This window comes from Lithobates pipiens, unplaced genomic scaffold (assembly GCF_037356315.1).
Source record: "Lithobates pipiens isolate NorthernLeopardFrog02 unplaced genomic scaffold, aLitPip1_a1.2 Scaffold_4, whole genome shotgun sequence".
Classification (NCBI taxonomy): domain Eukaryota; kingdom Metazoa; phylum Chordata; class Amphibia; order Anura; family Ranidae; genus Lithobates; species Lithobates pipiens.
In genome coordinates this window covers 805,118-818,942 of record NW_027507852.1, presented here as the reverse complement: position 1 = coordinate 818,942, position 13,825 = coordinate 805,118, and the positions used below count along the sequence as shown (strand labels likewise).

General features: G+C 44.1%; 1 protein-coding gene and 1 non-coding gene across 3 annotated transcripts in view; both read right to left on the bottom strand.

Moving 5' to 3' along the window:
- The window catches only part of SUPT16H (SPT16 homolog, facilitates chromatin remodeling subunit), a 64,112-nt gene extending 54,509 nt beyond the window's left edge, over positions 1 to 9,603 (bottom strand). Inside the window, exons 1-3 of one of the 2 annotated variants that reach the window (XM_077466873.1) lie at positions 9,284 to 9,603; positions 8,725 to 8,817; positions 1,919 to 2,089 (exon numbers count right to left, since the gene is read on the bottom strand). In XM_077466873.1, coding sequence (XP_077322999.1) covers positions 1,919 to 2,089; positions 8,725 to 8,817; positions 9,284 to 9,349 — 330 coding nt within the window. In that variant the 5' untranslated portion in view covers positions 9,350 to 9,603. The remainder of the gene's footprint in view (positions 1 to 1,918; positions 2,090 to 8,724; positions 8,818 to 9,283) is intronic. The other variant, XM_077466872.1, reaches the window with a different exon arrangement.
- Positions 8,920 to 9,016, bottom strand: LOC143956701 (small nucleolar RNA U6-53/MBII-28). The gene has a single exon (XR_013269975.1). It is a non-coding gene; the product is annotated as a small nucleolar RNA U6-53/MBII-28 (small nucleolar RNA).
- Positions 9,604 to 13,825: the final 4,222 nt, after the last annotated feature.

Sequence of the window (13,825 nt, the reverse complement as noted above, 5' to 3'; positions counted from 1 at the left end):
TTTCCTATGGGACACGTTCACATTTATGCTTTTTCAGCCGCTGCGTATTTGGAAAGAGTCAGGGACACAAAACTGCTTTTTTGGGTCAATAGTCTAATATTCTTCAATGGAGAAGCTGCAGAAAAGCATGTAATGCGTTTCTGCAACAAATGCAAATCGCAGCAAAATTACATGCGCAAAAATCAAAAAGCTGAGCAAAAAGCATGCCAGCCACACGGATCAATTTTCAGACAAGAATATTCAGACAATAAATCTTTGTACATTCGCTGAAAGAAATGTTTTTCACTTGTTTTTTTTAACATTCTGTTTTTAAAATGAATGTAATTTCTGAACGAAAACCACATCCACTGCCTGAAAATTCCTCTGACCAAGAAGTTTTCTATTGTCAAATTTTCCTATCACTATGGTTGAAAATGAACGTCAATTTGACCCAACTAATGATTAGAAAAATCTAACGAAGGTTCTTAAAATGACATTTTTTTTGAAGGAAGAAATTGTTTTTTTAAACAAAAGTATATTAGTAAACTAATAGTATATACAGTATATCACATCTGTGTTATTCTCAGAGTAGATTAGAGATTTTGCTCCCTAACCATATACTTGGTTATTTATATTTACCACTGCATAGAGATATTTAAGAAAAAAATTGCCTTTTTTTAACTTTGCATATTTAACTAAATTATACACCACACTTTTTTTATGGTTATTAACCGATTAATCGAAACTATAAATCGGCCAACTAATAGATTATGAAAATAATTGTTAGTGACAGCCCTATTTACAATGATCCAAAACAGTAGAAAAAAAAAAAAAAAAAAAAAAAAAGAATTACAAAAAAAGCACACATAGGCTTGTTAAACAGCTTTACAAAGCCACTATGGTCCTCTTGCACTGCTCATGTCAGGCTGAGCAGTGTTAACTGGGCACCAGCCGGCAGGAGGAAAGCAAATAAGGCAGTTACTTTCTAGGCTATATTTTCCTCCATCAGAACAGAAATACCAGTGCAGGCAAGACAATGCTTTACCTATATGGGACATGAACTTTGCATGAGGAAATTGTACTGTGCGTTTTACATTAAGTTCTAGAGCCTATTTACACATATCCATTTTCAAACAGCAAAGCTCATGGATTTTTCTGTACCAAGAACATTAGAAATCAAATTTCTCTATGGGGATGATTCATATGCACTGTAACTTACTGTCAAAAATAAACTATAGCAGTGATGGCAAATCTTGGCACCCCAGATGTTTTGGAATTACATTTCCCATGAACAAAACATCTGGGGTGCCAAGGTTCACCATCACTGCTATATAGAGTCATGTACACCTACGCATTACAACACACAAGGACGGTGTAACTACGTTTCCACCGTTTGGAAACTTGCAGTTGTAAAAAGACTTTTTAAAAGAGGTACAAATTCAGGTTTAGGCTTTGCAAGGAATGTTAACCTCACCAACTCTTCCTAACAACTAAACTGCAGAAGAAAATGAAAACCCATGTCAAATATTACCATATTTATCATATTTATAACACACTTTTTTCCCCCACTTAAAATCAGGGGAAAACCGTGGGTGCGTGTTATACGCCGATCCCCGCCGACTGTGAGCTTAGATGAGCGAGCACCGGCGACATACAGAAAGCCGCGTGTATTTAGCTAGATTTTGCTCTTCTCGCAGTCCCGCCCCTGACTGTGAGCAGAGCAGAGTCTAGCCAAATACACTCTGCTTTCTCTATGTTGGCGGCGTTCGCTCATCTCTGCTCAGTCAGCAGAGATCGGCGCCAATTTTAAATAATCATCGGCTGCAATGATGGACAAGGCTGCATTGATGGGCATTTAAATGTAAGTTTTTTTTCCTTAAACTTCCCTCCTAAACTTGGGGTGCGTGTTATACGCAATGTCAACGAGTCAAGCATTTACCTTCTCTCGAACAAGCAGTGTGATAGCTGGTGTGCCATTTGCATTCTCATTGCCCTTTGTGTTTGCAATTTGCTTCAGGAATTCAACTTTCTTCTTGCTGGCCATAAAAATAATCTTGTCCTCACAAAATACCATTATGGTGTCCGTTAACTCATATCCAAAAAGCCATGTCTAAAAAATTAAAACAAAAGCATGTTGGTGTATTAAAGAGGCAACTCTTACTCAAAATGTATTTTCTTAAGCAAAACTGAATCAATGCTAGCAGGTTATAAAATTATATAATACGTTTATACATATTGAGCCTACATAAAATATTAGAGTCCCAGTGGTCACAAGCTTACACCCAATAACTTTTACTACCAGAGAAAAAAAAAATAATAATAATATATGATTAGTTAAAACTTCCAAACATTTTCTGAAAGAATTCAGAATAAAATAGTATTTATGTCACACGATACTAGCACCATGTTTTATCAAACAGTTTCTCAGTAGATAATAAAAAGGTTAATTTTGGGGCACACAATGGTAATAACAGCACTAGTCTTTCATTAATTACAAGTCCCTCGGTCATAGTGGCAGACAGGACTTGTAGTTTACTCAAAGATCTCTGAATGACTGACGCAGTTGTGCAGGTGAACTCATGTAAAATTTTAAAAAAAGGTATCCATACAGGCAAGCAAAAGAATCTCCTCCAATCCAGCTGGCACACCATAAACAGCCTCTCTGGAACAAATGGTGATTCTTCTGTGCACACATGGAAGGAGGGCTTGGAAACTTCTGGAGTTGTGGCTGTGAAGGTCTAAGTGGGGTACAGAAAGAAAACCACCAAGGGACTTCAAAGCATTCTTAGGCCTCTTTCACTCGGACTGTTCATTCAGGTCCGTCTGTCAGTTTTTTAGGCGGACCTGAATGGACGCTCCATAGACCTCTATGGAGCGTTGGATGTCAGCGGTGACATGTCCCCTGACATCAGAGCCATTCCAAAAAAGTGTGACTGAGGAAAATCCTATTTTTCCAGCCATCTGAGGATCAGGTGGCGACAGACTCTACGGTCTAGGGGAGAGCGGGGTGCTCTGTGACAGGTCCATCCCTGCACAGTGTGCAGAGACGGACCTGTCATCTTCCTGATCAGTGGGGATCGATGGAGCGATTCCCCCGCTGAGCAGAGCAGTCTCCGTACACAGACACATCCGTGTGAAGACGCCCTTAATTTTACAAAATAAAAAAAAAAAAAAAAAAAAGTTATAAAAATGTAATGCCAACTCGCCAAATAGGTGTGGTCTAAGCAGCACAATCTAGGCACACAAAAATAGCTAGGGGAAACCAGTTATAGACTAAGACCGCAAAGCAAAAATCAGGCGCTGAAAACACACTAGTGGCCTCGATGAAATAAAGGTTTTTGTTATCAAAATTACCACATTTAAAAAAAAAAAAAAAAAAAAAAAAAGACACGGTAGCCGCCCCGCAAATAGTTAAAAATTAGACCACGTTCTCCAAAAAAAATGTTAAAAATAAATAAAAATATACACCCCTTAAAGCGTCACCTACTCTGTACCTACACATGGCACAATAGACACTGGGCTAGGAAATCCCAACAAAATACCCCACAGAGGTTACAAATAAGGCCCCTCACAAATGTCTTCACAAAGCAGTGGTACCACCATCTCTAATAAACCAAGGATACCTAGTAACTATCGCTCCCTTTATTAGAGATACCGTAGTGGTACTACTGTTTTATAAATTATTGCCTATGATTGGGAAGACTTTTTCTATGAGGCACCTTGCTTGTAACCTCTGTGGGTTATCTCACTGGGGTTTCCTAGCCCAATGTCTATTGCCCCGTGTGGAGGTAAAAACAGAAGCCTGTGTCATAAGGAGTGCATTTACAGACGTTTTCTTATTTGTAACTATTTGGGGGGGGGGGGGGGGGTGGATACTGTATTTTTTTGTATGTGGCAATTTGGATACGAATACAATTATTCATTATTTCATTGAAGCCACTAGGTGTCTTTCAGCAGCTTCTATTTGCTTTGGGACCTGTCTAACTGGGTTCTCTAGCTACTTTTTTTGTACCTCACAGCATTCTGCCTCAGGATTCCTTTCAAGAGTCCTCGATCCTGCTGCAAGCAGTGAGCTGGCTCATGGAATGCACTGTGCAATAAAAAAAACCTTCATGACAAAAAAAAAAAAAAAAAAAAAAAAAAAAAAAAAAGGATGCTTGCCTGGTTTGTGCCACGATATTGCACTGAGTAGTCCCATACATCCTTTTTGTCAGTCCCCCACCAATGCAGTCAGCTCGTCCTCTCCTCGGAGGGCCCCCTCAGTAAGCTGGCTGTTAAGGAGGCACCCAAGCTTGGGCGCTCCCGAACCAGGCTGTGTGGGGTCCACAGACACACAACATAGCTCATCCGAGCTTCCTGCTCCCGCACAGGATTTGGCCAACAGCAGCATGAGCCATAAGCTCCTGCCTGTGCCTCCTGTGAGGCCAGGGAGAGCAGCAGTACTGAAGTTAGGGACAGCGCTGGATTGGAGAAAGGAGAGAGCACAGATAGCAGGGAGTTTTCTTACGCCTTGAATTCATGCAGTGTTATAATGAAAAAAAAAAAAACACAACATTTTGACTTTAGCAGCAGTAATGGCTTGTACACAAACCAGAAGTAATGAAATCCTTATCACTTTCTTAAATCATAGAGGGAAGGCAGGTATAAATGTAATTCCCTCCCCTCGGCACAATGAGCGATGGCAGTACCATGCTCCCCGGTCACTCAGGAGATAGCTAAATGTGTTAGGCGGGGGTGTTAATCCTTTCTGCCATCTGTAAAAGCCATTCATAACTTTTACCATGTACAGGTGATATACCGATCACTACTGCAGTTGCAGCAATGCATCACCTTTCCCGTCAGAGGACACACACATAAAATTTAAATATTTCAAAAAATGTTAGCTGTATTTGATATAAGAATTGCATTTTTCTTCTACTTGAGAAATGTAATTATTAGATGAATAATGATCATGCACTAAAGAGGTTTCGTTTTAAATTTAGACCCCTTTCACACTGGGGCATTTTTAAGGCGCTTTAGCGTTAAAAGAAAAGTGCCTGTAAAGCGCTTGAAAGAAGCCTCATCTGCAATCCCAATGTGAAAGCCCGAGTGCTTTCACACTGAGGCGCTGCGCTGGCAGGGCATCAAAAAAAATAAAAATAAATAAATATAAGTCCTGCAAGCAGCTTCTTTGCAGCTCTTTTGGAGCAGTGAATACACCGCTCCTAAAGCACCCCTTCCCATTGAAATCAATGGGTAGCACCTGCAAAACACCTTTGGCAGCGGCGCTTTTAACCCTTTACTTGGCCACTAGCAGGGGTTAAATGCGCCCCACTAGCGCTTGAAAAATGCTGGTAAAGCGCCGCTTTACGAGCGTTTTTCGGGGACACTGCCAGTGTGAAAGGGCTCTTAAAGCACTTAGGCTTTCACATTGGGATTGCAGATGAGGCTTCTTTCAAGCGCTTTACAGGAGCTTTTTTTTTTTTAACGCTAAAGCTCCTGAAAAACACCCCAGTGTGAAAGGGGTCTTAGAGGTGATTCTAGGTTTGATAACAGGTGAAACCATTCCCCGAGTAACAGCGGTAACTGAATTAATGTGATACACCTGTGAGGCTACACCCTGTAGTGTTTAGTATAAAAGTATGTGATTAGACTTAGATCATTGCACGAAGAGCATGCGATGCTCATAACTGTACAGTATAATGTAACCCATTTATGCCTTGAAGAGCGCTGTGTGTGTGCGTGTGCGTGCGTGTGCGCGTGCGTGTGTGCGCGTGTGTGTGTGCACGGCAGATGGGAAGGTTTTATTTTAAACAAACCTGTCATACTTACCTGCTCTGCGCAGTCGTTTTTCACAGAGCAGCCCCGATCCTCCTCTTCTCGGGTCCCTCGGCAGCGCTCCTGGATTCCACCTCCTGCCGAATGCCCCTCCCAAGCCGCTGCTCTGCGTGTCCATTCACACAGAGCCACGGCTCAGCCGTGCCCCCTCTCCGTTCACTGGCTCACTGAAATGAGATGAACCATGCACCCTGCTAATTAATAAAGCATTATCATAAAGCGCATGAAAAGTGCAATATCATAAACGACCACTAGATGTCCCTAGTAGATTACGTGCACGATTAAATACAATCACATAAAATGAACGCTAAAGAGCCTAAATATGCATAGAATTACCACCAGATATCTCCAGTGGGTGACAATAAATTTAAATGTGCAGTGTCCAAAAAGATTATATTGTTAATAAAAAGGCCAACTTCATTGTTGGATCAATGAAATCATATGCACCATTGGAAATCATTTGATGGACGTTTTTGGACTTTGCACTTTTTAACAATAATATAAATTTTTTGGACACTGCACTTTAAATTTATTGTCACCCACTGGAGATATCTGGTGGTAATTCTATGCATATTTAGGCTCTTTAGCGTTCATTTTATGTGATTGTATTTAATCGTGCACGTAATATTATATAGATTTATTAATAAGCACTTTAGAGTTCATTTTATGTGATTGTGTTATTTAACCACCTCAATACAGGGCACTTACACCCTCTTCCTGCCAAGGCCATTTTCCAGCGCTGTCACACTTTATATGACAATTGCGCGGTCATGCGATACTGCAACTATGTGAAAATTTTCTTCACACAAAGCTTTATTTTGGTGGTATTTAATCACTACTGGCTTTATTTTCTACAATAAAAAAAAAAAAAAAAAAAAAAAAAGTTTGTCAGTAAATTTTTCTCCTTCACTAATGTACACTGATGAGGTTGCATTAATATGCCATACTTATGGGCACTGAAGGGTGGCACCGATATGCAGCATTGGCTGGCATCACTAAAAGGCACTGATTGCTGGCACCATTGTAATAAGAGCACTGATGATCAGTGCCCCGATTACATGTGTACTTGTCTGTCAGTGTGAGACGAGGAGCGCCGATTACTGCCATCTCCATGTTTACATGTGATGACTGATTGGACACAGCCGATCGCATGGTTAAAGAGCCAAGGACCCAACTCTTTACAGAGATCGGGGTCACGCCCTGTCCTAGCAACATGGCATGGCTGTGATTGGCACACTGGACGTGAGCGGCCGTTCTGAGACAACGTCCCAGAACAAGAGCCACACCTCCCCTCCATGATTTGATGCAGTCAATAGACACAGAAGCAGGACACGGGAGTGCACCCACACATGTGTCCATGAAGAAGAGTGCTTCTCCGAAGGGGCACTTGAGAAGAGGAAAAGCCGGGAGCACCACTGAGGGACCCCAGAAGATCGGGCCAATCTGTGCAAACCCAACTGCACAGTGGAGGTCAGTAAGACATTTTTTTTTAAACCCTGAACCTTTACAACCCCTTTAATCTTGCACGTAATCCGCTAGAGACATCTATTGGTCGCTTACGATATTGCACTTTTCATGCACTTTATGATTGATGTTAATTAGTAGGGTGCGCAGTTCATCACAACTTTTCTTCAATGTTAGGCTTTTAACCTCTCAACGAGCAGCCCCTAATAAATATTGTACTATATATTTGCACAGGTAAGGGAATAACACCAAGTTTACTCCCCCATTTTCACACCCACTGGATGTGGCTGACAGCAAGCAGGAGTCAATGAAGAGGGGAGAGTTGTCAGAGAGCCAAGGTTCCTGTGCACAGCGCTGGATTGAGATGGGGATCAGGTAAGTACTGGGGAGTGGGGGGGCTGCGCATAGAAGGTTTTTTTTATCTTCATGCATAAAAGGTAAAAAAAAAAAAAAAAAAAAAAAAAAAAACCTTGAGCCCTTAGAACCACTTTAGGACCAGTTCACACTGGTGCGACATGGGATCCGGCTTGTGAGAGCACAAGTCACATTATATGTCTAATTTAACGTTTCCCTATGAGCGCCATCTTAACTGATCCAACACAAGTCTTGCCGACTTTAGAAAAGGTTCCTGCACTCTAGTGGGCAGACTTCTATGTGAGAGTGTAAAATAAAAAGTCCACAATAAAAAGGGGTTGTAAAGGCAGTTTTTTTGTTATCTTAATGCATTCTAGGCATTAAAAGAAAAAGCCTTCTGTGTGCAGCAGCATCCCCCAATACTGACCCGAGGTCCCTCTGTCCACGAGGGTCTCAGCCGCCCCCAGATTCTCCTGCCTGATTGGCTGAGACACAGCAGCAGTGCTATTGGCTCCTGCTGCTTTTAAAGTCAGCTAGCCAGTCAGGGGAGAGGGGGGGATGAGGCACCTTGTCTAAATGGACACAGCTGTGACTCAGCTTGGGTGCCCCTATAGCAACCTGCTTGTTATGGGGGAACTGAAAAGGAGGGAGGGGCAAGAAGGAGATCTGGGCTTCTCTTTGTAAATCCACTGCAACAGAGCAGCCCAGTTATTTTCTATAGATAAAAAAAAAACAAGACTTTACAATCACCAAGTCAGATCGGAAGCCGCATGGCTTTCACGTTGGAGCAATGTGAAGCAGGGCTTAAAGTGGTTGTAAACCTAGTTACACCTATAAGTCTTACATGTAGGTACTGTAAATATCTCCTAAACCTTCACGGTTTAGGAGAGCTTTACAATATACGCTCACATCAGCGCATGCGCACTGAAGAAATGGTATGCTTGTGTCATTTCATCAGCAGGTGTGATTGCCTCCTCTAATGTAAGTATTTCATAATGAGCTAGTATGCGACGCATTCTAGCTCATTATGCCTTTGTCTTACAGGGTTTTTTTTCCCACTTTAAAATATTATGTACTATTAGCTTCAGGAGTCCTGATGATCGCTCTCACCTGTAGGGCAGTAGACTTGGCATAAACAATCTCCTCATCCACTCCCACCGAAACTACAATGGCATCAACGTTGGAGAACTCCTCTTCGCCTTTCTGCAGGAAGAGAAAAAAATAAAATAAAAAATAAATCAACGAAAGCCAAACTTTTTGTGAAGGTGATGCAAGTGATGGGACGTTTGGCGCTCTCCATGTTGGCCTCCTCAGTAAAGCATGTTACACTCACTTGTGGCCAGCAAAGAACCTAAAAGGCTCCTTTCTGCCTCAGTATTAGCATGGCAAATCATCACAGGTAAGGCCAGCTAGGAGAGCCAGGCACCACCACAAACAACATTCTCCAACGATACAAAGTAACATCTATTTACATAACAGTCATGTCTCGCACGTGTTTGTATTGCAGGTATCCACTAGGAATCAATCCAAGTATCCTCCACTATAGACGAGCGATGCTTCCTCCCCTACAACACTGAGCCCCTTCCACACAAGGCCCCGATCTCCCTACATACATCACATGGAGACAAGCCCACTCATCTCCCATCCACAAACATGGCGGCCCCATCACCTTCCAGTTACTGTACAGCCGCTTGACCCGCCGATAATAGGCCTCTTTATCCAGGCTGACCGCCATCCTCCACCCGGGCCGGGGCTCCTCTCCTCCCTCCGGAGCAGGCCGGGTTTCCCGCCTGCCTCTCTGTCCTCTACCCTACACACCGACCCGGGCGCGCTCGCTGAGGTGATCCGGCCTAGGAAACGTCGCGGGCTGAAGGCCAACCGACTGTGTCCAGGGACCGCAACGCACCAGGCAGCACCGACAGCAAAGGAGAGCGGGAAAGGCCGACCTCAGAAAGACAGCGAGAACCGGGGGGGCGGAGAGAAAGGACTGAAAGAGAGGCGGAGAAAGCGCGCGGCCCACAGCGCCCCCTACAGCCGATGTTGCTTCGGATTAGGCGACCCGTCAGAATGTGGAACGGAAGTGACGTTTCGTCGCCGCCATCTTGCTACACCCCGCACTCCTCCATAGTAAGGATACACTGAGAAGGGGGTAAGCGGACATCTTGTTACATCCACCGGAGTTTTGAATTCTACAATTATTTTTAACAGTAAAGTGAGTTTATATAGTGAAATACAGTACTTAGAACAGCATCTGACTAGTTAGATGATGAATTTTAAAAGCAGCGGCAAACCTGCACATCTCATAGGTTTGCTAATCAGACAGACGTTCACCGCTTTTAAAATGCAACATCTATTCTAAGCAGTCAGGCGGAATTCTAAGTACTGTATTTCACTATATAAACTCACTTTACTGTTAAAAATAAGTTTAATATGCAAAACTCCGGTGGGTGTAACAACATGTCCGCTCCCCCCCGTCTTAGTGTATCCTTACTGTGTGTGGCGTGCGGGGTGTAGCAAGATGGCAGCGAAGTAACGTCACTTCCGTTACACATTCTGACGGGTCGCCTAATCTGACGAAACACCGGCTTTAGGCATTTCACAGGGCCATGCGACGAGCCTGTGGGTGGTGCTTGATGTTTACCGCGGTCACGTGACGTCATTTTGTGTCATTTCCCCACCCGGGCTAGTGGGAGAGTGATGTTAGAGTCCCCCCTCCCCCAGTTTATATAATGAAGCAGGCGCTTTGTTACGTTTTAAGACATCACAAGTGACAGGGGGCACATCATTTTTTTTTTTTTTTTTTATCACTCTACCCCCAATCCTTCATTGCTGTAAGCCTTATTTATTCTCATTTATTCCATTCTGTAACTAGGCACCTGAACCTCTGCAACATACACCAAACAGCCAAAAAATCATGACCATTGACATGGAAAGGGAATACCATGGATTATCTGGTTACAATGGCATCTAAAAGCGAGTGGTATATATTAGGCAGCAAGTAAACATGTTGTCTCTGAAGTTGATGTGTTGAAAGCAAAAAAAAATGGGCAAGTGTAAGGATCTGAGCGACTGACATAAGCCAAAAAGGTGACGACTGAGTTAGAGAAAGACCTAAACTGCAGCTCTTGCATAGTTGCCAATTGTCCTGAATTTCCCGGGACATTCCCAGGATTAGGACCATTTTCCCAATTTAATTATGTCCCGGGTAATTCGGTTTTGCATATTTTTTTCGCCGCCGGCCGCTAGAGGTCCGTAGCCGGCGGAGACAATGTCTTCACCAGCCGCTATTTTAAAGAAGACCAGAAAGCATGGCGGATGGCTACAATAGAGATGCTGCGGCGCCACCCACCCCTGCCCGCTGCCAGTGTCTGTGAACTGTAAAGGAAAGGGGCGGAAGGTGGGCGGCACCACAGCTCAATCTCTTTCCGCGCGGCAACGCCGGTCTGGATATCAGAGGGGGGCCAGTCTGGATGTCAGAGGGGGCAGTCTGGATGTCAGAGGGGGGCAGTCTGGATGTCAGAGGTAGCAGTCTGGATGTCGGGGGGGCAGTCTAGATGTCAGAGGGGCACCAGATGTACGGAGGACTGATGGGGACACCAGATTTTAGGAGGACTGATGGGGACACCAGATGTAAGGAGGACCGATGGGGACACCAGATGTAAGGAGGGGCTCCACTAATGGAGACACAGATGTGAGGAAGGATGCTCTGATGGGGCACCTAAAGTACAGAGGGACTCTGCTGGGGGCACCTGATGGCATCTGGTGGCAGGCATTGGGCTAGTGACACGCTCATGGCTCCCACTGATTCTACATTATGGTGAGTTGAATGATTTAATCTTATATTACAATGTAATAATAGCAATAATGCGCTTCAATCATCCTGACACCATAACAATCATGGCGCCGGGATGATTGAAGCACTAACACCAGGTATTTGGAGTATGTTTATCTGCTGATTGTCAAACTCTGGAAAACACATATTGCTATTGTAGTGTAGGATCTGGGGCTGCTGTCCCTCCATCCCTCCCCCCTTTCCCTCTCCATCCCACATTCATCTCAGACTCTAACCACACCCTTTGAGCCACGCCCATGTAAAACCACGCCCACTAGTTTACTTAAACCACGCCCATATTTTGCCACGGCGCGCTGCGCATTTCACCTTTCCCTATGCCACACCTATAACTGAATGCCACGCCCCGTAATTATAATACAACTCCGCCTACAGCCAAAAGTATCCTGTAAATTTTTTTACAATGTTGGCAACTATGCTCTTGTGGGTTATTCTCAGTGCTGTGGTCAGGATTTAGCAAAAGTGGTCCAAGGAAGGAAAACCAGTAAATCTGCAAAAGGGTCATGAGAGGCCAAGGTTGGGTCATCCATGTGGGAAGCCAAGGCTGGCCTGTATAGTCTGACCCAATAGAAGAGCTACTGGAACTCAAAGTCCTGACAAAGTTAAAGTGTGAGTCCACCCTAAAACTAAAAATCCCTGCATCTACAGACATGCACATTCTAACACTAACCTATCTAGCCCTGTGTCAGAAACCATGAAATCAGACCGAGACAGAAGTACAGTTAAATCACACTTGTTTAATAATAAAAGTAAAAAGAACATAGCCAAAGTTCAGTAACTGGAACAGATAGTCAGCCAAGCCAAAAGGGATGTCAGCAAAGCAAGTCTTTAAACAAGAATGCAGGAGAATGTCTCTATGATGTTAACCAAGGCAAAGGCAGAGATCCACTGGGCTGGATGGCTTAAGGAAGCAGGACTGACAAGCAGGATATCATCAACAGCTGAGCAACTGTGGAGAGATAGGAGCTGGCAATTAGCCGACAGCTGACCGGCCAGCTCTGAGAAAGAAGGGTTGAGCCCAGCCCTGACAGTACCCCCTCCTCAACGACCCTTCCCCCTCAGAGGACCACCAGGCTTGAGGGGAAAAGGTGTATGGAAATCACGGAGGAGGACAAGGGTATGTATGTCTGAGGATGAGACCCAAGAGCGTTCCTCCGAACCGTACCCCTTCCAATGCACCAGGTATTGTATGCGCCTACAGGAGTCAACAATGGACTGTACTTCATACTCCTCATGGTTCTCAACCTGTGCAGGGTGAGGATGTGGCACTGAGGTGGTAAAGTGGTTGCAGACCAAAGGTTTTAATAAGGAGACATGAAATACATTCAAAATACGCATATTAGAAGGAAGGTCTAATGCTTAAGCCACTGGGTTAATCCTGCAAAGAATATAGAAAGGGCCAAGGTGCGAACTTCAGTGAGAGAACACGAAGTTGGAGGCTGTGAGATGACAGACAGACCCTTTTCCCAACTTGCATCTGCAACATACTCCTCCATGGCCTTACCCTCCAAGACCAACAAAGGGGTAAACCCGGCCACGAGGGGGTATGACACCAGGTTGAAGGTCAATTGCGCAATAATACAGCCAGTGTGGTGGCAAACTACAGGCTTGACCTTTGTCAAAGACATCACTAAAATCGCGGTATTCCTCCGGCAGGGAGGAGAGTGAAGAGGTACACAGGACCTTGGCTACCTTCTGGAAGCATATCTCACTGCATTGTGGTGACCAGGAGAGAACCTCAGCACGGAGCCAATCAAAAGAGGGGTTGTGCCTCTGTAACCAAGGGTAACCAATAACCATCAGAAACTTAGGTGAGGAAATAACTTGGAATAGGATTATCTCATGATGAAGAACCCCTACGGCCATGGACAATGGAACCATCTCATGAGTCACACGGGCAGGCTGTAGAGGTCTCCTGTCAAGAGCCTCAATGGCAAGTGGAGTGTCATGCAGATGCAGCTCTCCAGATCAGTGGGTATATCTTGGGTTGCTATCTCATCATTGATGGTATCCGAGAGACCATGAGAAAAAGCCATGAGAGCCCCATTGTTCCACACAACCTCTGCTGCCAGAGTACGGAATTCAATGGTGTAGTTGGCAACAGTTCTCATACTCTGTTCGATGGACATGAGGCACTTGGCAGCAGAAGCGGAGCATGCAGGAACGTCAAATACCCTACAGAAGCACAGTTAAATCACACTTGTTTAATAATAAAAGTAAAAAGAAAAAACGTAGTCAAAACATAGCCAAAGTTCAGTAACCGTAACGGACAGTCAGCCAAGCCAGAAGTCAGGAATCAATGTAGTGGAACACCAAGTAGGATCTGGAGCGAGAAGGGATGACAGCAAAGCAAGTCTTTAA